General features: G+C 38.5%; 1 protein-coding gene across 1 annotated transcript; it reads left to right on the top strand.

Annotated features, from left to right (window-relative positions):
- Positions 1-880: 880 nt before the first annotated feature.
- On the top strand, positions 881-16,325 carry nt5dc2 (5'-nucleotidase domain containing 2). Its single transcript, XM_007553495.2, has 14 exons — positions 881-1,357; positions 4,112-4,296; positions 4,400-4,474; positions 6,169-6,224; positions 6,365-6,458; positions 8,130-8,258; positions 9,530-9,590; positions 9,683-9,785; positions 9,911-10,012; positions 11,000-11,081; positions 11,186-11,272; positions 12,249-12,389; positions 14,137-14,201; positions 15,222-16,325. Exons 1-14 carry the CDS (start codon positions 979-981, stop codon positions 15,481-15,483), a joined length of 1,821 nt encoding a protein of 606 aa, XP_007553557.1. The 5' UTR covers positions 881-978; the 3' UTR covers positions 15,484-16,325.
- The last annotated feature ends 9,642 nt before the right edge of the window (positions 16,326-25,967 follow it).

Genomic DNA, 25,967 nt, shown 5'->3' with positions numbered 1-25,967 from the left:
GTGCATTTCTCTCCTGACTCACGGAGTTTCAATTCTGTCTGCAGCCTTCAGCTCAGAGGAGCACAGTGACCCAGTTCAGACATGTGCTTAGTTCTGCTGGAGCTTCTGGAATCTGCTACACAATGTAATTAAGCAATTCTTTTCACATGTCAGATACATTTTGGAGGAACTGTGATAAAACCAGATGCTTTGAAAATATTAGGAAGAATCTAGCAGCTGTTGGAAGGAAGGATCTATGGTAACGCCCATTTGTGCACAGCCAGGATGCAGAAGACTATCTCTAAAGAAGCTTTGCTCTTCTAGAAAATTAGGTTTTTGGCAATTCTTTCCAAAATAGCTCAAACTCAGTGAGACTGGGTGCAGAGCATCTGCAGGAGTTAGTGTTTGAGTTTTAGCATTAGCTTTCTTCAGTTAATTTCCATTTACAATCTCAATGGATTGTAATAAACTTACATGTGTTTGTGCCAAGAAAAGTATTTTGTTTTTCCTTTTCCTCATAGATGCATTTTTGTCATGAAATGTATCCATATTTTTTCTTTTTTTCTTAAAGAAATGTATCCATATTTTGTTTTGTTTTTTCTTTTCCACACGCATTTCTGTGATGCCTTTTTGTATCGAACATTTCAGCAACACGGCAAAACACAATGAACTGAAGTGAATTGAAAGCAAAGCGCCACCACGCTTAAAAAGGCATTTCCTGAAAACATTAAGAAACTATAACCACTGTTTACCGCTGCTTCAGTAACTCAGATAACAGGGGTAAACAGCAGCTTAACGGTGATGTCAGTGCTTATGATAGGAGCAGCGATAAGACACCCTCCCCTTCCACAGTGGGGCACGAGTGGGGGGTTTTGAGTGGGCGTGGCCTCTCCGAGCGAGGTTTGTTTTTATGCTGCTGGTAGTTGAATCCTGCAGTAGCACAGGCAGCAGCAGCAGGAGGACCGAGGCGTGTTTACATGCCTACGTGCAGAAAATAAGATGTCTTTCAAGAGCGTGGGCACCGTGCTGACACGGACACTGTGGGCCCGGGGCAACAGGACCCCTCCACCCGCCAGACCCCCACGCGTGAACAGACTGTCCACCTCGTGCGGGGCGCTCGCGGGCTCGAAGCAAATAGAGAAAAGCAAGGGGCAAAGTTGCAGCTCGGACACGGACAGGCCGAGCAGCAGCGACGCGCCGTCATCCAGTGAGCCGCCGCACAAATGCGGCACCGGGGAGAAGAAGAGGCTGAAGGAGACCGTGGGCGCCCCGGGCGCCAGCGGCGTCAGGAGACGCTCGTTCACGTCCAACGCGGCGCCCATGGACCAGACGTCGTTCCTGTGGAGTCGTTACAACGACCTGAAGCGGCTGGTTTACGGTAAGCACAGGATCCCCCCTTTGTCCTCGCAACCCCCAGCCCACGCCACGGAAAGCAGGCACCCCCTTGTCCACGTCACCAGGCAATTGAAGATGTTTATCTGTAGCCAGCGAGGACATTTTGTACGTTTGAGGATTCCAATATTGCATCCTCATTTTGCAGATTTATACTCGTTCATAAATGCAGCTGGTCACCTCTGAGCTCAAGTTGTTTACAACGAGTCAGCATTATTTTCTACCGTCACAGATAAACCTAAACAGTCACTTTGTGTTGTAGTTTATCCACATGTGTGCAATATATGAACCACTAGCCACCAATCAATGTAACTGAGAGTATTTATGTGGTAATAATGCTTGGTTGACTTCTGCCAGTGTGTCTTAAACCACTGGCACACTGCAGGACTCTATTCCTCCTGGATTCATTTCTAGAAACTCCCAACCATTTGTATACCTACAAACACATCATCCCAACTGTGTTCAGTTGGATAATAATGAAAAATTAATTAAGGTTGACAAAACATGCTCTGATTTATGCTTTCCAGATCAATTATTTAGTGTTACATGTGTGGTAGCCTCCCTGCACAATGAAATTCTTTGTTTACTGTGTGCATTTGCTTTAATGCATGAATTTGGATTATATTGTAGTCCCTCAATTTTCTGTTGGATTTAAATTTGCTACCTCTATGACACAGTATACTTCATAGTTTATTACTTTTTTATTTATTAACCAAAACATTGTTATTGGTCTGGAAAGGTTTGATTGCTTCATCTTTAGCAGATAGGCACTAGGTTGGAGTTATGGAAAGAAAAATTACATCTTCACAGCTGATACAGTTCGTAGTTCTGTCTAACAGATCCGTTCAACAAGAGATTTAGTTTGTTTTCTGTGGCCAAGCTGCAGCTCTGTGTCTTGCTGAGCAATTCCAGCCAGCTTTATTGCACTTTCACCTCACAAGTCGAACTCTTTCGACTGTTTGGAAATATTTTGCTGCCTGACAAAACATGAGAAACTGTGAGGTTGAAATTACAGGAGCACCACCTGCCAGTGGTCAGCTGTTGATTAGCTGAATGCATGGAAGAAGGGAAGATCTGCAACAAAAACCTTGAGTTTGATTAGGAATGTCTGCACCCAGGATTTATGTTTCATGATTTTGACTTGAACTGTATTACAAAGTTTCCCTCAGAAAACTTGCTAAGCCTGGTGGTTGGCTGCTAGGACAGTCATTCATCCAGCAGCCCATTGTGTTTTCAAGTTAAAAAATGTTTAAAATTGACAGGAAATTTTAAAAAATCACTTGATAATTATGTTTTATTAAAAGATTGGAAGAATAATATGTGAACACCAACTACAAAGTCTTAAAAAATGCTAACATTTTAAAAAGACCTAAATAAATAAGAAATGCTTAGCCTGTTGGGGGCACAAGTAAAGCCTGGAGGCCCGCCAGGCTTATAATACACTGGAGGAAACCCTGGTATTTGATGTTAGAGGCTTATATCTGGGGAGTCAACTTAAGTCTGATTACAACACTTTAACCTTAATCAACATCTTCTCTCATAGAAACCCGCAAGGAACTCTGTTGCACAAATATTATTTTTAATGTTTTGCAAAGTTGTGCTACGTTGCCTCTTAGCGGTAAAATAGCTGTCGTTTGAAACTTGCACAATATATTTGCATTATAGGGTTGTTGTTTACATTGGATTGGCTGCAATTGTTAGCAGATCTGCAAACAAAGTAGAAGTTCATTGCAACCACACTCTAAAGTAAACAAAACTGCTTAATTACAGTAAAACTCAAAAGGAGCATGGCAGCTTTTCTTAGATTTGCTATTCCATCTATAAGAGTTTCATTATTACATTATTGCAGAAATGGTGGTTTTAGATGTATGATTTTAGATTTTGGCTCTGACGTAAAGTAATGTGCCTGTAACACTGTTTACAGTGGAACGTGGAAGTACGTACAGTACCAGTACGCCACTGGGTACACTATGTTTTTCCTGTCTTGGTACGCTGCCTTTCTGAATGTTGACGCACAAAAAAAAAAGTTTTCTCAGCCGCCGACTTCTGCTGCAGATTCTCAACTTGAAAGCCAGTCATGCATTCCCTTCATGATTACAGTTTTACAGATTTTTATCTTGTGAAGAATGAGTGTTTTTGCGTGAAAAGTGAGGCGCTTTTAGCTGCAGGGCGTCTGGCCAGAGGGTTGCTGAATGCACGCCTGCTGCCCAGCTGCGGCGCTCATTGAACTGTCCCAGGAGAGAAGGTCATGACCCACTTTCCCACATATATCACGACTGATATAGTGTCAGCGGGGGCATTACCGTCCGAATGCAAACAGATTAATCTGTTCGCAATGTGTCGCGGCTTTTTAACGCGCTGGGCAGGAAGCAGATAAAGCAGAAGTAACCTGTGTTACAAGGCGTTCAGGGGTGGCTTTCAGCCGCACATTTCAGTGCACAGAATGTTCTTTTTGGGCTGAATTGGTTTGGTCAAGAGTCAGTTGACATCTGAGAACTGCAGGCAGGTTACGCAATCCCCGCCGAGCTCGCCAGCCCCCGGCCGGAACGAAAACAGCAGCAGGAGTTTAACTTCTTCGCTCTCTGCAGAAGTGCAGAATCAGCAGCCGCTGCTAATCCTAGCCTTCCCCACGTAATCGCTGCGTTTTCTTTCCCTCTTCACTCGAGTCATTGTTGTCCCGTCTGATGTGATGTGTCATTATTTGAACTGAATCACAGTCTGTCTGTCTCTCTCTGCTCAGACCTGATCCCTCCCGGTGCGTGTAAAAGCCTGAACTCCTCGGTGATCTACGCCAATAACGAGGTCAGCTTGGAGGAAGTGGACATCTACGGCTTTGACTACGACTACACGCTGGCTCAGTACTCCAACGCGCTCAACACGCTGATCTACGACACAGCTAAAGGATTCCTGATTGAGCACTTTAAGGTATTGAAGTAAAACGGTAGCAGATTTGTAGAGGAAGGAAATTGTGAATAAAGCAGGTTTTAAAGTTGAGTTAATTCATGAACTCTGTGTTTCTGCATTGCAGTATCCTGAGGAAATTGCAAAATATGAGTACATTCCCAACTTTACTGTCCGAGGTCTTCACTATGACATCCAAAAGGTGAATATTTTAAATGTACTATTGCAGAAAAATCTGTGTATCCAGGTGTTTCTTAAATAGGAATATAATAAAAATGTATTTCACTAATTTTATCATATAGGTCAGATTCATTATGCATTATTTCAACTGTTTATTTTTGTTAATTTAGCATGTTTTGCCTTGCAGCCAGTGAAAAAACAGGTTTCACAGACACGATATTACTTGTAAAAACTGAATTTTTTAAGTGATTATTGCCATGTCATGGCTCTCACAGTCAGGGGGAAAACTGCTGACTTGACAATTCTCCAGCAAAAAATACACAAGAAAGGGAAGGCCACAAAAGGTCATTGCCAGAGAGGCTAGCTGTTCAAAGTGCTACATACAAGCATGTTAATGTAAGGTTTAGTGAAAGGAAAAACTGTGGAAGCCAAGCCAATTTCATTTTGAAGTCTCTTTAAAATGATATTAAGCACAGACGAAAATGCAGTTCACAATTTCCAGAAAGCCTCATAGCGTCGTTTGTCACGGATAAACACTAAACTAAAGTTCCCCCAGAAAACTTGCTAAGCCTGGTGGTTGGGCTCTAGGGCAGTCATTCATCCAGCGGCCCGTCGTGTTTTTGAGTTTAAAAATGTTTGAAGTTGACAGGAAACTTGAAAATCTCACTTGATAATTATGTGTTATTGGAAGATTAATTTCTGAACACCAACTATAAAGTCTTAAAAAATGCAAACATTTAAAAAAAACACTTAGCCTGGTGGGGGCACAAATAAAGTCTGGTGGCCCGCCAGGCTTATAAAGAAAGCACTGGGGGAAAACCTGCGTCAGCGATTGGGTGAAATCTAATCCAATCAAAACAGAGTCCATGCCTCCAGCAAACAATCGTTTCTCAATACCCTCATCAAGTCCAAAGTAATTTTACAGCTTGTACATCTGGTGTTAAAGCAACCTGCACTCTGTTAGCTTAGCTGCAGTAACGCCGGCTGATCAGATTCATGCCTTCATGCTAGGGGACATTTATCGTATCGTTATATCATTTATCATGATAAATTATTTATTATGATAAGAATTTGGATTTATTTTTGTCACAATAAATTCTGATTAACAATGTTTAACCCCCCCCCCAAAAAACATCATTATTGTTGGGATTATTAGTTTTACTGTTTTCTCCAATGAAAATATCAATAAATATAAATTAATATGAAAGTATGATAAAATTCTGCCACTATAAGAAGCTTAATGATACAAATTAAACTTTATGTGACTGAAACGTATTAGAAATAGGCTTGTATGAGCAGTGTTTGTGTTTGTGAAGCTATGATTGCTGCAGACACAACCATACAGCTACCTAAAACAGCAATAAATAATTTGTATCGTCACTTTTATTGTTGTCACAATACTACCACAGCATATTGTGATAACATTTGAAGTCCAAGTCGCCAACTCCTACTCCGCACTGTAAAAACACAAAATCTTACCAACTATTTTTGGTCTAGTTTCTAGTGCATATTTTATTACTCTTGAAATAAGATAAATTAACTCAAAAGTAACTTTTCAGAAAGATATAGAGGCTTGTTGTAAGTAAATAATTCCTTGATATTGATGAAAGATTTTAAGCTGTAAGTCATAATCATCACCACCCTGTTTAATACACATATTAGATAACTTTTTTAAAATCCCCTGTTCAAATAAAACCGTTTTCCCCTCCTCTGTAGGGACTCCTGATGAAAATCGATGCCTTCCATTACATTGAGCCAGGAACTGTGTACCGGTAGGAGCTGCCGATCTTTTCTATCTAAATAAAACACATTGATTTATTTCTGCTTGTCTTCATCCCTGCTGCGCCAGGCAAAACTTTGTTTGTTTTGTCAGATAATATTATCCTCTAAACAAAAATGTTGCTTCCCTCAGGGGTCTGAGTCCAGTGTCGGATGATGAGGTCCTTTATCTCTACGGTGGGACCTTCCACGTCCCGCTGTCGCAGGACAGTGGATTCTACGGAAAGGTTAGAAGGAGTGTTTTAATTTAAGGAATTATGTTTGTTTTCCTCAGTTGCGAAACAACTTTTGAGCAACAGCTGGCATGTGTTCCAGTTACTTCACTTTGTTTTTGGATTTTCTTGCGGCGTCTTTCAAGCGTAATCGGTTTAGTGTGGCACTGTGCTCACCATGGTGCAGATTCTGCAGAAGAATAACAGTAATAATCTCATCTGGCCACTGCTTAACAAGCAGAGGATGTAATCTGGCGGTGTTCTCGGATATTGGACAGCCTGGAGCATTGCATAAGACCAAATCCTAACTTTGGGGATCTTGTTTATCCCATTGGCGTGACGAATCAGCTGGAAAGCAGCGTTCCCATCTCTGATGTACTCTCCAGAACGATTTCCTGTGTTCTTGATTTCCTCCGACTTGCACGCAGTCAGGAGAGGCAGAAATGTTCATTGAGCGTGGCAGTTGTCACGGAAGTTGAGCCAACATGAGTCCAATTTAGAGCAATTACAAGTGAAATGTTCTTTGGCCAGATATTTTAAATGCCTGCATGGAACTTTTTCCTAATCCAGCCTGTAAATAAACTTAAACAGAATAGTTTTTGTGCGGCTGTAATCTCATTTCCTTTGTTTACAACAAGGCCTCATAGTGACTAATACGTTTATCTTAATCCATTTAGGGCTGAAACGATTAATCAGATTAATCGTAATGAGTTGATTATTCAAATAATTGTCAATTAGTTTAGTAATCAATCAATCGTTAACTGAAGTCTACAGTTAACACATAGCAAAAGGACATTTGGTGAAAGAACAACTTAATTAACCCAAAACTGTAAATATAATAAAAACATTTTGCTTTTAAAATAATTGATCCAAATATGAATCAACAAATCAGACCTACAGTGTACTGATTCAAGCAGAAAGTGATTATTTTTTTAGCTACAGATTCATCCTTTACTAGAAATTATTAAGCGTATGCTAAAAGAATGCTATGTTGTTGCATTTCAGGCAATAAAATGTTTTGTTTTTATTTTAAAAAAGGATTTATATGTTTTATTTGAATCTTTTAAAGTACTTCTAATATTGCATAAAAAGGTTGACGGGATTAAATGAAAAATCTGCTGAATGTACCAATTTTATTTATTCGATTAATCGCCATAATATTTGACTATTAAAATAGTTACTAGCTAGAACCCTAAATTGATAAAAAAAATAAAAATAAAATAGATTACGGATGCACAATATTGGATTTTTGGTTGATATCCGACATGCCGATATGCTAAAACTCGTTTGGCTGATAACCAATACCGATATTTTTTCCTGTACCTACTTACCTAAACTATGTGTCTTTCTCTACTGTGGAATTAAAATACTGCATTATCTTTGTCAGTTTAGTCTGCTACCAAATGCAAATGCTAAAAATAACGCTGGAAATGATGCAACACTTTCGACTTGCACTTTAATTTAAAATTTATTCATGACATTTGCTCTCTAAGACAATGACAACACTCAGTTTGACGTTGTGCTGTGCTGCAGGATTCATTGTCACTGGTTTGTCATATAAAAAAACAACGTCTTTTATATCGGGGAGTTATAGTGACAGAATATCCGATGTTAAATTTTACAGTTAACATCGGCCGATAATATCGTGCATCCCTAAAACGAGTAATAACTTCTTCCTGTTCGCAGGGACCAAAGGTGAAGCAGTTCATGGACATCTTCTCCATCCCAGAGATGACCCTCCTGGCTGTCGCCAACGACTTCTTCATTGCCAACGACATCGAGTACGACCCGGTTCACCTCTTCAAAGATGTTTCTGTGAGTTCCTCTGCGTTTCCTCAGCTTGCAGTTCATTCAGTGCTGGCAGCGAGCGCAGCGCAGGGCAGGACAGAGCAGAGCAGGGCAGAGCAGGACAGGGCAGGACAGGGCAGGACAGAGTGTGTATGTGACTGTTTTCACATCCAGTCCCGTAATCCTTCAGCTGGAGGCTCAGGAATCTGCTGAGCTGTGGCAACATTCACGAGCAAAGCCAAGAACAATGAGTGTTTTTCCTCTTTAGCTACAGACGTGTCATTTTCCGGGAACACCCAGAGAAAAGCTATAAAAAAAAAAAAAAAGCTCACTGAAGGATTCCTAAAGGTAACGCTCTGAATCCCAAAATCAGCTTGTTTTAAAGTTTAATGCAGTTCATACTTTAAGTATTCATATCCTTTGAACCTTTTTGCATTTGGTCTCGTTACAACCACACTCCATTGTTGAAAGGAAGGTCAAAGGTCACGTTTGAAGTTTGCCATAGGACATACAGGAGACACAGTCAGCATGTAGAAGATGGTCTCCTACCAAAATGGAGATTTTTTTACACTTTGAGGTCAAAAACTAAATGTCACCTTGAACACAACAGTGAATCATTACGAGAATATTCAGAATATTACAACTTTATTCTTGTAATATTACGACTTTTTCAAAATATTATGACTTTATTCTTGTATGACTTTGTTCTTTGAATTATTACCTTTATTCTCTTTGTATTATGACTTTTTTGAATTTTATGACTATGTTCTCGTGTTGTTATGACTATTTGCTTAATATTATGACTTTATGCTCTTAAATTTATGGCTTTATTCTTGTACGACTCTATTCTCAAACTATTATGACTTTATTACCAAATAGTATGACGTTTTTGTAATTTTATGACTTTATTCTCATATTGTTATAGCTTTATTTGGGTAATATATTTATTCCCGTAGTTTTATGACTTTATTCTTGTTCAACTTTATTCTTGAAATATGACTTTGTTCTTATTATTGTATTACTTCAAATCAAATTTTATTTCAGTGCTTTACATCACAAAAACACAAAGTCATGCCATACTAAGAAATTTTAATAACATTATGAGAATAAAATTATAATATAACGACAGTAAAGTCGTACAAGAATAAAGTAAATGTAATGTTTCGATTATTGATTCTGTGTTGCTCTGAATATTCTGTTGTAATCTATGAGATAAAATCCCAACAAATTGTACTCAGGTTTGTGGTTTTAATGCGAAAATCTTCAAGAATATAAACAAGTTTGTTTTTGCACCGCAGGAAGCCATTGGCATGGTTCATCTCAAAGGTTACATGTACAAGTGGATCATGCAAGACCTCGGTAAGAGCAACTTCCTCTCTTTTCTGCTTTAGTTCTTAACCTGCATGTTGCTGCATAAACTCAGCCACACTTTGCATTGTTTTCTCTCACAGACAAGTTTATTCTGAGAAAGGAAGAGACGGATGCTGTCCTTCATCGGTTGGTCAGTCAGGGGAAGAAGCTGTTCCTCATCACCAACAGTCCCTTCAGCTTTGTGTAAGTCTGAGCCCTGTGAGCTCTCCGGCTGCTTCAGTCCATTGTGACTCACAGGAAAGGAAATGCTATAAAAAAAAAAATGCCATGTTGCAAGTTGTTATGCAGTATTTTTCCTCTCTGTGCAGGGATAAAGGAATGACGCACATGGTGGGGAAAAACTGGAGAGACTTCTTTGATGTTGTTATCGTGCAGGCAGATAAACCTCACTTCTTCACTGACTGTATCAAGTAAGTAAATGCTATTTTTTTAAGTTAATTCGGAAAGTAGTGATTAAAAGTAAACTTTTTCATATTTTGCCATATTGTAGCCTCAAACCGGCTACATTTATGCGAAACCGCTGCCAGGAAACTCCTGATATTTTCGGATGTTTTTAATTCGGAAAAGATTCCACATTTAAACGGCGCTATCTTGAGTCAGCTGTAGTTGTTATGCCAGGCCACGAGATGGCGCTGTGGTTTTAAAATATCACCGAATGCGCATGCGCTTTGCCTTTGACCCTTAGCTTCTTAGCTTACACCTCATTGAAAACAGTAACGCGTCTCCCTCTCCCATTAATGATGGAACATATATATTCCTTATCAGAAATTATTACAGAAAAGTTTCAATAAGAGACTTGGTTTCAAAAAGGGCCGATTTTATAAGAAGATTCATAAGAAATTCTGCTCTGATGTGACGGGAGAGCGCACTGCAGCCAGAGAGGCGGATCCGACCATTTTCACGGCGTTTCGGATCAATTTCTTGGTAAAACGACTCGCATAATCATGTCGAGGTTGTAACTCTCAGTTTAATCGACAGCTGCTGGTAAAAGGAAACAAAGAACGAAAACTCTAAAATTAATAAATAAACAAACCTGGTTTTGTGTGTTTGTTTTTCAATCGCCAAGAAAATAATTATTTATTTCCAACTTCCGTCATTGTTCACTTTAGCCTGACAAATATCATTCACCGTTTTCCAACACATTGTGTATTTATAATTTTTTTATTACTGATGTAGAAGGATGGAAGCTAGCTGATAGCAATGCAACAAAAATATTTTTCTTTTCTATGCTTATAGAAGTTTTTGTGAAGAAGAATACATTTATAGAACCTGAACAAACAAGCACACCACATCAAATCCACAAAACTAAAAGAGAACATGCAAAACACTCACATCTGTTTTCTGTTGCTTTGCTTTTAGTTTCAGAATATGATCTCAGCAAAATGTTTTTGTTTCAGACCTTTCAGGCGCTTGGATAATAACGGAGACCTGCGGTGGGAAAAGATCAACCGTTTGGACAAAGGGCAGATCTATAAACAAGTTAGTAATACGTCTGTCTGTGTGCGGTTTCACACTCTAGGTGTGTTACACACCATGCTGCAACTGTATGTTTGTAAGTTAACTTGGTGTGTTTTGTGTTTCAGGGTAACTTGTTTGACTTTCTCAGACTGACCGGATGGCGAGGATCAAAGGTTCTTTACTTTGGAGACCATCTTTATAGCGACTTGGCTGTGAGTATGAAAGTTTGTTGATTTTTTCCCTCAGTAAAAGTTCACATTATGACTAAGCATTAGGGGAAACGTGACTCAGCTCCTGTGTTCAATTTATCCGGTGGCGTCAGTGTGCGATTAACACAAAGTTGGAAATTTCACTGGAACATTTGCTGCTGAGTCTTGCCAACGTGACCTGAAGACGCAAGTAAAGCACTTTGCTTTATTTAACGTTGCTCTGAAGAAGATTTTTGTTCATTTTGGTTGGCTTTGTGCAGTTTTTAAACAGATTTTACTAGCAGTATAAGCATTAAAATGTATCTCTGGACAATTATATTTTTATTCTTTGACTAACTGAGAAATTATAACATTCAGATTGTTATTTTTTTTATCTGCACATTTAGAGTTCTTGAAATGTTAATGAAGTATAACAAGGTTTCAGTCTTATTTTAAGTCTGGCTGCAAAAAAATTAGAGAATGGAACATTATTTGTATGTCAATGTTTTAATTTCTTAATAAAATATTTGAAATGAGTGGATATGAACAGATCAAACCTCAGACGTTTACTTGCACCTTGGACAAGATCAGCATTATATCTACTGTGGCAAATCTAGAGCTTGACATCTTGGACTCAACAAACCAGAAGTACAAGCATGCGACCGTAGATGTTTCATGGTCAGATGCTGTGCACTGATGAAACGGATAATGACATCAGTCAACATCATTTTGGTTTTTAGTGCCACTTAAATATTTAAACCTGAAGTAGCAGGACTGATAAAATAAAGAAATCCATTTTATGCTCTATATATCTTTAGTAATTTGTCCTCCCTTGTTGCTTTTCTTTATTTTTCAGAGTTAATTATTTATTGTGGATAAAACTTCTCTGCACTGTTGCTTCTCCCCAATGAAAAACATTTTAAAATACCTCTGCTCATAGCCAGATAAGAAAACTGAAAGTCCATCCAACCTCTCTGTCTTTTGTTTTTTTGTGTCGCAGGATCTGATGTTGCGACACGGCTGGCGCACCGCAGCCATCGTCCCAGAACTGGAGCACGAAACCAAAATAGTGAGCGCGCACCGATACGCTGTGACCCTCACCTGGCTGCAGGCCCTGACCGGCCTGATGGAGCGGCTTCAGGTGAGCAGTCAACAGCAGTTCGCTCAGATATGTAATGTTTTTACAAGCACGATTCTGTTGACTAAACACTAATCTCCAACACTTGTTGAGCCACTTTTGAACTTGAACAGACATTTGCAGGCAGCGAGGCCAAAGATTTTTACAGTAAAATCTTCTTAATCCAATAAGCAGTTTTTGTTTTGAATCTTTACGAAATAACGAGTCAGGAAGTTCTAGCATTTAAATCTTAATACAAAAGTTTTCCTCTTTTAAAAGGCAAAAAAGCAAATTTTTTCCAGAATCATACTTTCTTTTTTTTTTTCCAACAAGAACAAGCCAAACTGCTCTCAGCAACTATAACAAAGCTATAAGCTGCAGCCTAACAGGGCTCGGCTTCTGAGCAGGTCTGTCTGCTGTTTAAACTTGTCCACAACAGGGAACGTGCTGAGCATTTTTAAACGAAATTACTTCAAACGCTTGATCACTTAATCTCCTCAGTGACTTACTATTCTTTAAGTAGGTTATATGTAGACACCTGCCAGTATTAGTAATATTTTAGACCTGCAGTAGACCTTGGTAGCATTAAAGGGCTCATCACTAGTCTGCATTTACAGCAAGAAGAATTGGACAAAATAACAATAATCACTTATTTTTCTTAGGATCTTTTATTTATGGCTGTTTTTTCTGCATTATGAGAAAAGGACACAATATATTTTCTCATCTTGCCCCTTTGAATGTTGATTTTTTTTAAAGCATTTATTTAAATTTGCACTCTCTGAAACGTGTGTCAAACTCAAGGCCTGGAGACCAAATCTGGCCCGCCGTAGCTTTTTATGTGGCCCTCTAGACTCCAAGTTACATCAATAAGTCCTTCCAGTTTTTCACAAATCTGCAAAATTCACACAAAATCAACAGATAACCCACATTTTTTTTTTTTTTTACTGCAAATTTCTCAAAATTGGCCAAAAATATTAGATTTAATAGACTGCTGCCTCAACCTTACTTAATGTCAAGTATGGCAATTATAAAAATGTTACATTTAGGATCATATATCAGCACAAATATCATAAATATTTTTAAATTAACACCACAAAAACAGTCCTGGATGGACTGATCAGTGTGAAAAGATGTTCAATAGTATTTCATTTTAAGAAACACTTATGGAATGCAGAAATAAACAGATGTTTATTGATATTTTAACAGTTTAATGGCTTTTATTTATACATTCTGGCACAAACGGCCCTTTAAGAACATTCAGATTTTTAATATGGCCCAAATAAAAATGAGTTCGGATGAGGTTGGATGCTCTGACGCATCCAATCTTTCCATCAGATCCGGTTTTATAGCAAAAGTTGCAAATTTTCACAAATACATCATGCATAAGCTTGACTTTTTGAGCTTTTCATAACTAAAGCTGTGCACCGATTTCTCTCTGAAGTCGAGACGTAACGTACGTGGCAGCTGCAAAGGAGAAGAAGCAATGCTGAGTAAAATTAGACAGACACAAAGTCATGAAGTACTTATTAGGAAGCCGCCACACACAAGTGAACTCTGTCACCTTTCCTTATGGAGGAGATGCCTTCAGAGACAAAACTTCAGTTTACATGCCTCTGCAGGATCATGTGAAACCTTTTGAACTCCACATTCAACAACTGTTTGCATTTTTATCTTTAGCTAAAGATGAGATAACACTTTTCTCGTGACAGAAATAATCATTGCCGAACTGCCTCAGTTTGATGTTTGAATGCACGCTTCTGTAACATTTCAGACACACCGTGACCCAGCCTCCAAAAAGGTTTTTCTGGAATGGCAGAAAGAAAGAGAAGAACTGAGGTGAGTCTCTACACTAGTCTTTTAATCTGAAGCTCCACCCAGTAAGCCCAGTAAACCCACTGAACTCTGATAGTCTATACAGTGCTTCCTGTTGCCAAGTTCAGCCCCTATGCAAAGCAATCCTTTCTATAGCCTTTTGTGTCACCCTATACATCTAGTCTGCTCTGTGATGTCTGCATGCAAAGTGATGTCATGCTGCAGGCATAAACTGAATGTTTTTGGCCTCTTTACTCCATTCTGATTACCGTTTAGCTTTCAGGAGTTGTTCGTTTATGTGGACGGTCATTTTGTTTTAGGTTTTCCCTTCATTAATGTTCTTGAATAAAACACCAAGAGTTGATTAGCCTAATTGAGTAACTTCTGAATTAATTTAGTTGCACTGGATGTTATTTAGTGACAGCATAATGAAAAGGGACCTAACTACACTTTTCCTATAAAAGTAGGATGTGATTATTGTGCATGATCAGGTTTTTTTTAAATGTTTTTCTTGACTTTGTTTGCTTAAAGTCTATAAATATGGACGTTTTAAAAAAATGTTTCTGAAAATATTTCAAACTAACCGTGTCTGAAGAATCTCAAATTTCCAAGTTTTCATATTCAAGAAGGATTAAAAGTAGTGATTTTGTTCCAAATGTTAAATATACTATTATTCATCATTGCAAAAAGTAGGCTACATACTAGCTTGGTTTTATCTAAACATGCGTTGATTTTTCTTTAAAGCGAAATTTGACACTGAAGACACAAGTTTGACTCTTGCAGTTTATCTTTTCACTCAAGTTTGCAACTCTGCGTTGTTGAGCACAGTACAAGACCGCGCTGCTGTGAACTAGGTAACCCTCCAAGAGAGAGGCTTTTAGGTCAAAATAGGTAACGAGTTTAATCTGCATCATACAATATTAACGTTTAAACTTTTCAGATTAATCACGCCCTATTAAAAAGATAAACAAGTAGGAAATGTCTTTAAAGGCGAGTATAAGCATGTATTTGTATTAACTTCTCTTACGAATTTGTTTCCCTCAGGGTGATGACGAAGAACCTGTTTAACCCTCAGTTTGGCAGCATCTTCAGAACATGCCACAACCCCACCTACTTCTCCAGACGCCTCAGCCGATTCTCGGACATCTACATGGCTTCTCTCAGCTGCCTGCTGAACTACGACCCCTCGTACACTTTCTATCCCCGCCGCACGCCCCTCCAGCACGAAGCCCCCCTGTGGATGGATCAGCTGTGCACCGGCTGCATGAAGACGCCCCACCTGGATGACATGGCCAGCATTCGATGAGAGCTGTGCTTTCCCCACTGACTCTTTGGACACATTTTAGGTCACAGTGGCAAACACTTGAGGTAGTCGGAGCATTTAGTTCCTTTTAACAGGGTCTGTTTTTATCCAAGAAGGTGCTGCACAAAGCCTTCCACTGGACACTGCTCACTCATAGAGGAAACCTCCTCACTGAGTCCACTGGAGGGCGCTGTAGAGCTACAGTTGACGTGTCAATGAAATGTGGTACAAGATTGACAGAGGATTGGTGAGAATGGGGAAGCTGTTTAATACTAAGCTGCATCGCACAAACTACAACAAATAAAGGACTAAAATCTTTTGTAATTCTGTGTTTACCTTATTAACCCCAACGTGCTGTGCTCTTCGTGTAATTACAGGCGCAGTAATGAACAAAATACCTCACTGTGTTGAACATATTCAGTGGCGCATGGAGTGGAAACTAACCGTTTAGTAATTCGCATATGGATTGTGATTTCTTTAATCTGATTGGTCGGTCGGTTGCTAGGCAGCACAGCGCCCGTTCGTTGTCTCCGTTTGAAATTCATTCGATTCCATCCGCCTACCTGAAGACGACGGCAGGCAGAGTACTGCTGCCAAGTCACACTTTAGCGCTGGGTGAGTGAAATGTTTCTGAGCGAAGGCTGTGGCTGTTTCTAACCTACAGGAGCTGCTGCTGCTAATTTAACCAAAACAACCACACAGGTCTGGGTCCAACTCTGTTTTGTTTTTTGTCGCGTTGTCCCGCCGTTCTGGAACCAACTGTGCACTTCCTGTTGCTCTTTTTGTTTTGATGCAGTGTGAGATTTGTTGTGATGGGAGTTATCAATAAACGCATACGGCTAACAGAGTGGTTTATGTGTACTTTAATCCGCATTTTGTCGTAGTTGTTTTTATACCGACCACGGAAGGCTCCGAATGCTTGGCTTCGGATGAAAAAGCACGTCAAGATCTTTCACACGCCAATTAATTTTTTCAATATTTATCGATATTTTCAGTCATTGTGTATACTTTTGAGACTGGTTAGCAACCTGGTAGTCATAAAATTCCTTGCAAACAATATTTCACAAACTACCAAAAATATAGAACCTCTACAAACCTGCCGATATATTAGGTCTGCGCAATATATCGCAAATGTATCGTTATTGCAATAAATCAACTAATTTAATAAGTACCATCCGTCCAGGCTCTCTCTGTTAGTAATATAGATCTTGATACTTAAAGCTGCAGAATTTTTTTAAGGATAAGATGTTTTGATGGTCGTTAATAAAAAATAAGTAGTTACATTTACTGCTTAAGTGCATGTGGTTCTCAACAAAACCCTCAGCATGCCACCAGTGTTCTTTGGCTTAAAAGGCAAAGAATTACCAAACATTTTTCAATTAATTAATAATAAAATATATCTCCATATCTCTGTAGACAATCATTTGTATGATCAACGGTGGCAGCAGAAACTTTCAGTTGTTTTATTCACAAACATGTTTTTAAAAAGTAACTTTTTACTTCAAGCTGCTACTAAGCTCACTTTTCATTAAGCCTATTTTCATTGTACTTCTGCAATATTTAACATTTATAGGATATTAAATGTTGAGTTTTCATTATAAGTGGAAATCATAATGAACAGAAATAAAGGTTAAATCTGTAATTAAATTGTAAAATGTATTTCACCTAGTAAATTATGTTAATGAAATTAAGGAACTTTTGAAATAATATTCCTATTGAGATGCACCTGCATGTTCATGTATCATTTGAACATTTAAAACTGTTAAAGAACAGTTCAAATGCATAACTAAATGCATTATGTACTTAGGGTTGACAGTTTTTAATCTTATCTACCCATCATACTTGACCAACAGATGATTATTCTACATTGTTTTAATATTTAACACATAATGAGATCAAGCAGCTTTCTAGATGAGTGGGAAACAGATTTAAGGTGAATTGGTCACTTACTGGTGTTTGCATTTCATGCTTCTGTGACTCCAGTCTGCATTTGAGGTTTTTTTCTCTCCATGCTAGCTGACCTCTTCTACGTAATTGATTGGAAATCAGGCAATTAGGTGAGAAGCTTCACTTCAATGAGCAACAAATGAGGTGGAACAAATGTATTTTATACATAGTGTTGTTAGGGAACCCTTACTATCCTGTAAATTATATGCAATGAATGGAGAAACCTCTTCAGCACTGATTTGTATGACATCAGCTTAGATTGTAGATCCTGACAAACAGAGTTGGGGTATGTTTTAAATTCCTTTCTTTCTCCTTTTTCTTTATCTCTCTATTTTTACATTTCACCGTTTTGTTGTGGCTTCTCATGTTCAACTATCTTCCTCAGTGCCTCTGTGTCTGTCCATGAACAGCTGCACGCTCTGGTTTTGTGTGCTCAGACAGCCACTCCCAATGCGCCGCAGCCTTTTCTATTATTAAACGTAACAGGACCTTTGCTTTCACAGCTAGAAATCTCAACGTTTGAGACGTTCCCAGTGATGGAGGATACGCCATCCCTCCGCCTTGCAAAACTAAGACAACAGAAAGAGAAGCCCCCCGTCTGTGGAGAACTCACAGGCTTCATGGCTCACGTTTCTCTATTGTCATTCTTTAAAAGCAGCACCAAACCACATGTTTATTTTTTTATTCATGTGGTTTGCCTTTCTGCCAACAGCCACTGGATAAACAGATGGATAAAGCTCTGCTGAAGGTAGAGATCCTTAGGTGGAGCTTTAGCAAACAGATTGTGAACATGAGTCGTAAAGATGGCCGCCTTAAGGCAGAGACCAGTCGGTCTGTCTCCAAAAATCTATTTTTTGTCATAAGTGCATGTAGTAATTTGGGTTAATTTTAAAAAGATGATCAAAGACTTAATTAAACTACCACCATAATGTATTTTCTCAATTTTATATTTCAATATAAATTTGTTAATTTAGACTCGGAAGCATGTTAGATGTGATCCTGCTTAAAAGCTATTCTCTAATCTTTGTCCTTCACTTTGGTTTCTGCAACAATTTAAAAAGAAAAAAAACTTTATTTACAAATAAAGAGTATACATTTGCAGACAGTAGTAGTATGCTCAAGGCGCTGTGGTAACAAATCCACAGGATTCCATGAGAAAAAAGAAAAAAAAAACAGTTTACAAATCAAATTCATCACTTAAGGCTATAAGTTTCATGGTTTCTGCAACAATGCCTCGATGGTGGCCCTTGCACCTGACGTCACCATATTCGAGACTCCGCCCACTCCACCATGTTGGACGTCAAAACAACCTTTACGCTCCTGTAAAGCCTGTCAAAAACGCACATATGGTGGACTGATATTGCTTTTGTTTAGTTTCCCAGTAAAAATGGTCACAGGGTGCTGCACGAACAGACAAGGATGAAAACCAAACTTGTCATTTTATTTTGTAACTTTTAACGAGGAAAAATACAGCAGGGATTTATAGCAGCTGTCAATCATAATGGCGTTAATATTAACGTTTATATACTGTACAAGTAATCATGATCAGAAAGATATCAAATTTTGTATTATGGCGATGGTAACCGTTAGTAACCATGGAGACAGTGCCGCACCGTCATGTAGCATGTAGGGGGAAAAACTAGTTAGCATCTTTGTACGTTTTTAATGCTGCTCCGGTTTAAGTCGAATCGCCATTTATGACATGAACGTGACATAAATCATGTGGTGTGAATTTAGGCAAAGTTGGAAATTTGATCAACACCTCAGGAGGGAGAAAGTACGGGTCGCTTTCTAAGCTAACTGTTTCATGCTTCTGTAAATCCCGCCGTCTATGAGCCCCAACCAGGTGTGTTACGTTCACAGACAAATTAGCTGGACTCGAACAAGTAGAAGGCCATGAATCAACTGACAAAAACAATTTGGGAAAACAACTTAAGTCTTTCGGTTCAATACTCCCCATCCTCATTTCCGACGTCCGTCATGGCATCTTAAATTATTTAGTGACGTTGCAAATGGTCAATATTTTAGTGAGCTAGTTTTAATATTTAATCGTTTTTTATGAGGTGAATCCTATTGTTGGAATCATTTGAAAGACATTTGCTTGACTTTTTTTTAAGGATTGTTAAGTTTTACAACACAGTTTAAGCGATTTATTTGTCATATTTTCTAAGCACATTCGATTAGAAACGTTTTGTACAGGATTGAAAATGTCTAGGAAAGAAAAACAAAATATTGTTTATCTTAAATTTAATCTTGATGCAAAATAAAACTGTTTTAATTATGATCAAATACTGTCATCCTAAATAAATGACTTTTAAAATATTGATTCACAAAACCAAAGCAGTGAGCTGTTTACTGTCTTTTTTCCTTTTTGTGATGTTTAAAGAGTTTCTGAAGAAAAAAAAAAATAAGATTCATTCAAACTTCTTTTTTAGAAAATGGATGCATCGCTTTCCTACACCACTAAATTATTCATGTGAACCCTGTATTTTTGAGCCATCCTCACTCAGAGGAGGATTTCTCCGAAAACCACAGGAAATAGCTTATTACAGTGAAAGCAAGCTGCCTCTTTGATCGTCCCGAATTGAACCGCCATCTTTTCCACTTCTGCACCTCACATTTATTCTGGATTTCCACCACAGATTGCACCTGTGCTGTGCATGATAAATGAGTGTTTGCTTGACCTTTCTGGTCTTTTTGATGTCAGCCTTATTAGCAGTCAGCCACTGGTTATTTTCCTCTATATTTCCTGGAAAGGAGCAGTCTTTGTTATGTTCCTACTCCTTAGAGAAGTACTGCACCCTTGGAAGTAACCTCTCTTAAAATGAGAGTGCTCTTGAGTGCATAACATGCAAGACTAATTCTTTAATTAGGAGGGTTGGATTTGATGCAATGTCACTGCGACTCTGTCGAGACGCATTAAGATTAAATTCAGTTGGACTCAATAATAAATGTCTGGCATACTTTCAATGATGCAGAGTGCAGGAATGGTAGATTAATTTCCTGCTGTGAGAGGTTTGTATAAAGAATGCTGAGCTGATACCTTATTATTGATTCCGATCCTTCCTGCCGGTTCTATTGACTCTTCTTTTGCTCCATATCTGTGGATATGGAGGTTGCAGAGGTTATAATTTTTTTATTTATTTATTTTTTATTAAGTCTTTATTTAACCAGATAAAAAACCCATTCAGATCAACATCTCTTTCACAAAGAAGACCTGGCTAGAAAGACAGCAGCAGCACACATTTTAATAGACAGTAAACAGAAATAACAAAAATAGACAGGAGAAATAAATAAAATGTGAACAGTTTGACAAAGAAGGGCAATATTTAAGATTTAAAACACAAAGGCACTGTTGACAGGATATCTGTTGTGCGTTTTTAGCTCTGCTTGGGATTTTATTCATGAATTTGAGAGAGGAACACTTTTGATCAAGACAGAAACATTGCATTTGAATTAGCAGCAGAGTGGGTTGTTAACATTTACTCATCATTCAACACAAATTGCCTTCCTTCCCCAGCCCACTTGTGAATGAATATTTATAGATTTGCTTAAAAGAACATATTCTCATTTGACTTGATTTGCTGTTCAGCACTAATGATCTCGTTTCCGCACCACCAAGCTGTTCGACAGGGGAAGGGATGCCACTTGTATGAATATTTTTTAGTTGTACATTTTTAGAGCTATTACATTCCCACAGCGACTACCTTTCAAGGTAACCTTTGATCGTGCCCTTCACAGATTAGCTCGGCGTCACTGGAAGGTTGTTCGTTGCAGGACACCCAGCATATTTCCTGACTCATCAGCAAGCCCTTCTGCCCTGCAGGACACTCCTGTACACACACGGCGACAAATGCAGACGCTTTGAAATTATTTTTGGAAATACCAGCTGTTATGAAGCAGCCACTGTCTGTGCCTACGCACATCCACAGGGCTTATTTGTACTTTGGCATGCGAAACAGATGACAAATCCAAGATTAACAAGATTTTGTCTTGGGGATTAAAATGTTTTTTTAATTTATGATTCCATCTTTGTAAATGTTTTTCCTTTAGATCAACTTTGCCTTCTGGTCTTTATACCTAAAAAGATTTAGAGTGGGCTTGGAAAAAAGTAAAACAATGATGTTGAGATAAGTTGTTTGAATAAGCTCTAAATGCTGTTGAAAGCATAAAACCCAGCATGACAAGAACAAAATCTTACATAACAATCAGAACATTGCTATGTACTGACAATGTTGAAAACATAAAAATATTATGTTCTGAAAACAATACAGTATTTGTTGTGATATATTGCAACTTCATTCGTTGTCAAATATATAAGGTAGAAACTGTCATTCAACCATTCATAATTTGCCGAGAATACATAGTTTCCACAAATCTGAACCGGAAGTGATCCACGCCATCTTAGTAGGCAAATGCATGTGCAATGCGAAGTGGACCCATGCCTTCAAGACCAACCAAAAGAAAATATGTGGACACTCTTGACCAATGTGTGAGGCAAATATATGTGAGCAAAATCGCTTCTGTTGGAATGAGACGGAGAAAGAAAATACATATAATACTACGATATTGTTCACTACCTAGTCAACTCAAAGAGTGTTTACACCAAGGAGGAGCTTTGCGGCATGAAAGCTGGCCGCATGCAATCAATGTTTAAAGGGATTTGTAAAGGACGTACGAACTCTTCAAATACAAGGTTCTGGTGACTGGCAGAGTAAGTACAACATACATGTAGGCTACATGTCCGTCTGAGCTAGCAGATTAAAGCTACGTTAACTAAGCTAACTTAGCTAGTTCGACAGTAAGTACTACAGTAAATATCACTGATATAACACAGAGGGGGGTAGAGTACTCAAAATTCGTAATCGAGTACTAGATAGTTCTAAACTTGTGGCTAGTTTATTGTTATCATAGCAACTCTGCTTGTCGACATGACTGTCGGTTACAAAATTCACGGAGGTGTGACGTCACATGAGAACAACACGTTTTGACTTCTGATGACATTTTCTTAGCCTTTTTATTTTTTGAACATATTGGAGGGTTTTATAAACAGAATATTTTATATTTAATGTACAAAACAATTTTTTTTAATAATTTGCTTTACAAAAATTTATTTGTAAATAAATTTAGTTTCAATTTATTTATAAGATATTTTTCCCATGTTGTGAAATAATCTGCCAGAGAAATGAGTACTTCTGATAAATATTAAGGAATTATTGATTAAAAAAACCTTCTATATCTTGCTGAAAAGTTACTTTTAAGTAACTGTCTTATTTTAAGATATTCGCACTAGAAACTGAACCAAAAAGACTCGATAAGATTATGTTTGCAGTGCTCAGAGAAATGTGCAGAGATATCTTTTTGTCTCCCATAGTATTTATAAAATGCTTAATCTGATCAGAGCATCTTCTTCCACATTTAAAAAACTTTAAATAAACTTAACTTATTCCAATAGTACCCTCCTTCATAAATAACAAATTTGTGAGGTGTAGGACAGAGCTGTGAATCTCATTTTGCCAGGTATTCCAATTTGAAAATGATTACAAAAACCACTTTTCAGTTATACTTTACAGTGTGTTGACCTATCACATAAAATCCTGATAAAACACATCATGTGACTGATGCGTGGCTGCTTTAGTTGGAACCGTTCATCTCAAGAAGAATCTCTTCCTTTAAAGTCGCAGTGGAGGCCTCTCTGAGTGGATTTCCATGTTCTTCCTCTATAAACTGTACAACACTCCACAGATGCAGAAAATGTAATTTGTTTTTCACTATGTCCAGCAGAGGGCATTTTGACTCTATCTGCTGAGATGCATTCCTCACATTTTAATTATAGACGCATGCTGATGTACATGTTTCTGTGCCTCCACAGGCAGATGAATTGGTCCATCATACAGTAACATTTTGGTGGAAAATAAGCAAAGGGACTATAAGTTACCCTTTGGCTGTTTGTTATTTCTAACCCCAGCCAAGGGATTTAAAGTGGAGTGCTTTTTGGGCTCGGTCTGTCGGTGCTGTGGCGAGTGATCTATTGATCACCTGGCAAAGGGACAAAGTCTTCCTTAGTCGCAGGGATTCATCAATCGTGGAGCTGCCAGCAGAGAGATAGCATGGCACTGAAAATCTATTAGAAGTGAAATAGATCTTTCTCTGCATCGCAGATCAATATGCAACATGTCCTTGTGGCTGTTCCTTTATTCTCTGTCCAGTCATAATTGTGTGAAGGAGATTGGCTGCCATGATATATTGATTACATAATCAATGCAGAATTTATCTCAAAATTAACTTATTGGTCCCTTTTTAGAAATCAGATGATGTCATTTATTATTTAAACAATAAGATGGACTGATGAAAACAAAGTATTGAATTGAGAACAAAGAATTACAAAGAAAAACACAAATTCTAATCAAGTATTTTTGGTCCAGTTTCTGGTGAAAATATCCAAGTACACCTGAAATAAGACAAGATTATCATACAAGTGACTTTTCAGTCAATAATTCCTTAATATTATCAATGGAAAGTACCAGTTCTACTGGCAGATTATTTCACTTATGAGAAAAATGTGCTCTGCCAGTGGAACTAGTACTTTAACAGAGATGTCTAATAAGAAGATAAATGAAGTTAAATGCAGCACAATCCTGGGGTAAAACTCTGTTAGAGGCTGCAGATTTAAACTGCTGCAGCCAGAGTTGGTTTAGATTAAAAATCTAGTAATGTGTTAGAATAGCTTGATAGGAGTCTAGAATGTTCTCCATCAATTCTGGCAGAAACTGACTGGTCTGCAAAGACAATTGAGCAAAAACATTAATGTGTAGCCATGCAAAGCAAAAGACTAACTGCAGTGAAAGTCAAAAGCAAGACACAGGAGCTTGTTTTGAGTAAATAATTTCTAATGTTGATGAAAAGAATCAACCAATTCTGACTTTTTATTTTTTTGCCTTAATGCGACCAGTATCTGATATTTTCATGACAGTCTGAACAACACAGATCAGATTTTGACCCAGGCCGCTTGGATTACCGATACGTATCCGATTCAAATGTGACCTAATGGCCAGGTCGCATCCATCCGACCTGGACGTCATCGATACTCGACCGACTTCACTAATCTGCGTCCTGATACACGCAAGCGGGAAGAAAAACAACAACCTTGGCGGACCATACCAACCAATATGTAAGCTATGCTCCACCGTTAGCATCCACATTTACTTCCGCAAACACTGAGCACTTCTTCTTTTTATAGCGGTTGACAAAACACGGAGTATGCTGATGTTATTGCGCCCTCTACTGCACATGCGGGACACTTTCAGGTCGTTTGCCCGTTCAACTGGAGATCACATACAGGTTGTCTGTATTTGGAAGTGTGAACGACTATGGCAAAAAAACAACAACTTTTTGACAAAAAATCGGAATTGGGTCACTTCATCCTTCAGTGTGAACGCAGCCTTAGTTCCACTGGCAGATTATTTTATTTACAACATGGGGAAAATATATTGTAAGTAAAATAATTTGCTAGTGGAACAAGTACTTTTTAAAATCAGTGTTACTTAAAGCAAGCTCCTATTACGGAAAAGTTTCTTGTATGTTAGATTTATCTTATTTCAAGTCTACTAAGATATTTGCTCTGGAGTCTGGACCAGGAATACTTGGTAAGATTTTGTGGTTTTGCAGTGTAAAAGCAGGATAGAGCCAATTTCCCGTTCTCTGTCCACCATATTATTCTGGCCCTGAGTTGTGCAGGCTATGAAAGGCCACAGTGTGTGAGATGAGGCTGTCTGTGGTTTCTCCCAGGGGCCAGAGTGACATGTGACCTCAGCAGGAGGAGGATGTGTTCGGTTCCTCCCCATCACACAGATCCATACTATAGCATCTTGTATCATTTTCAGTTGTCTGTTTTGTGGTGTGTTCAAAGCGTGTTTAAAGTCCAGCAGAGGAAGTGAAACTGATATATTTTTATAAATGTGTTGCATGAAGTGAAGAAGGGAGGAGAAGTGCTGAATTACAAATCAAATATGACACCTAATCCACCCTCAAATCTCTCATCGTGACAGTGTGGCATTAAAAAGCCCCCCGCCGCCTCCCCAGTGTGTCCTATCAGGTAATTCGAACCATCCAAAAATAACAAATGGCTTTAAATAATATGCCTCGGCAGCAGCCATGCCTGCTTACGCTCAGAGAGCTGCTGGAGCTGGAAAAGTGCATTGAAAATGGGATCTTCACTGAGCTAAAGCTCGGATTATTTCCTCATGCTCCAAAGCACAAATGGCCTTTGAATGTTCGCTCCCTTAAATATTTGCATGGCACCCCTTCCTCTGCGAACTCTCCCTCTTTAAACATCCAAGTGCGCCCAGTGTGTGAGCTCCTCGTTCATTCAGATTAAGAAAAATATTTACGATGTATACCTCACAGTGGTCACAAGCAGCACAGAGTAAATATTGGGGGTTGATTGAGCTCTCTCCTTTTCATCAAGTCTGTAGCTTTTTGGAGTGGAAGCAAACAAAAACAGCCTCTGGTTGAACCCCTGATTTCAGATATTTTTAATT

This window comes from Poecilia formosa, unplaced genomic scaffold (genome assembly GCF_000485575.1).
Source record: "Poecilia formosa unplaced genomic scaffold, Poecilia_formosa-5.1.2 Scaffold57, whole genome shotgun sequence".
NCBI classification, from domain to species: domain Eukaryota; kingdom Metazoa; phylum Chordata; class Actinopteri; order Cyprinodontiformes; family Poeciliidae; genus Poecilia; species Poecilia formosa.
The sequence above is the reverse complement of the archived record's forward strand: the minus strand, read 5'-3'. Positions and strand labels throughout refer to the sequence as shown.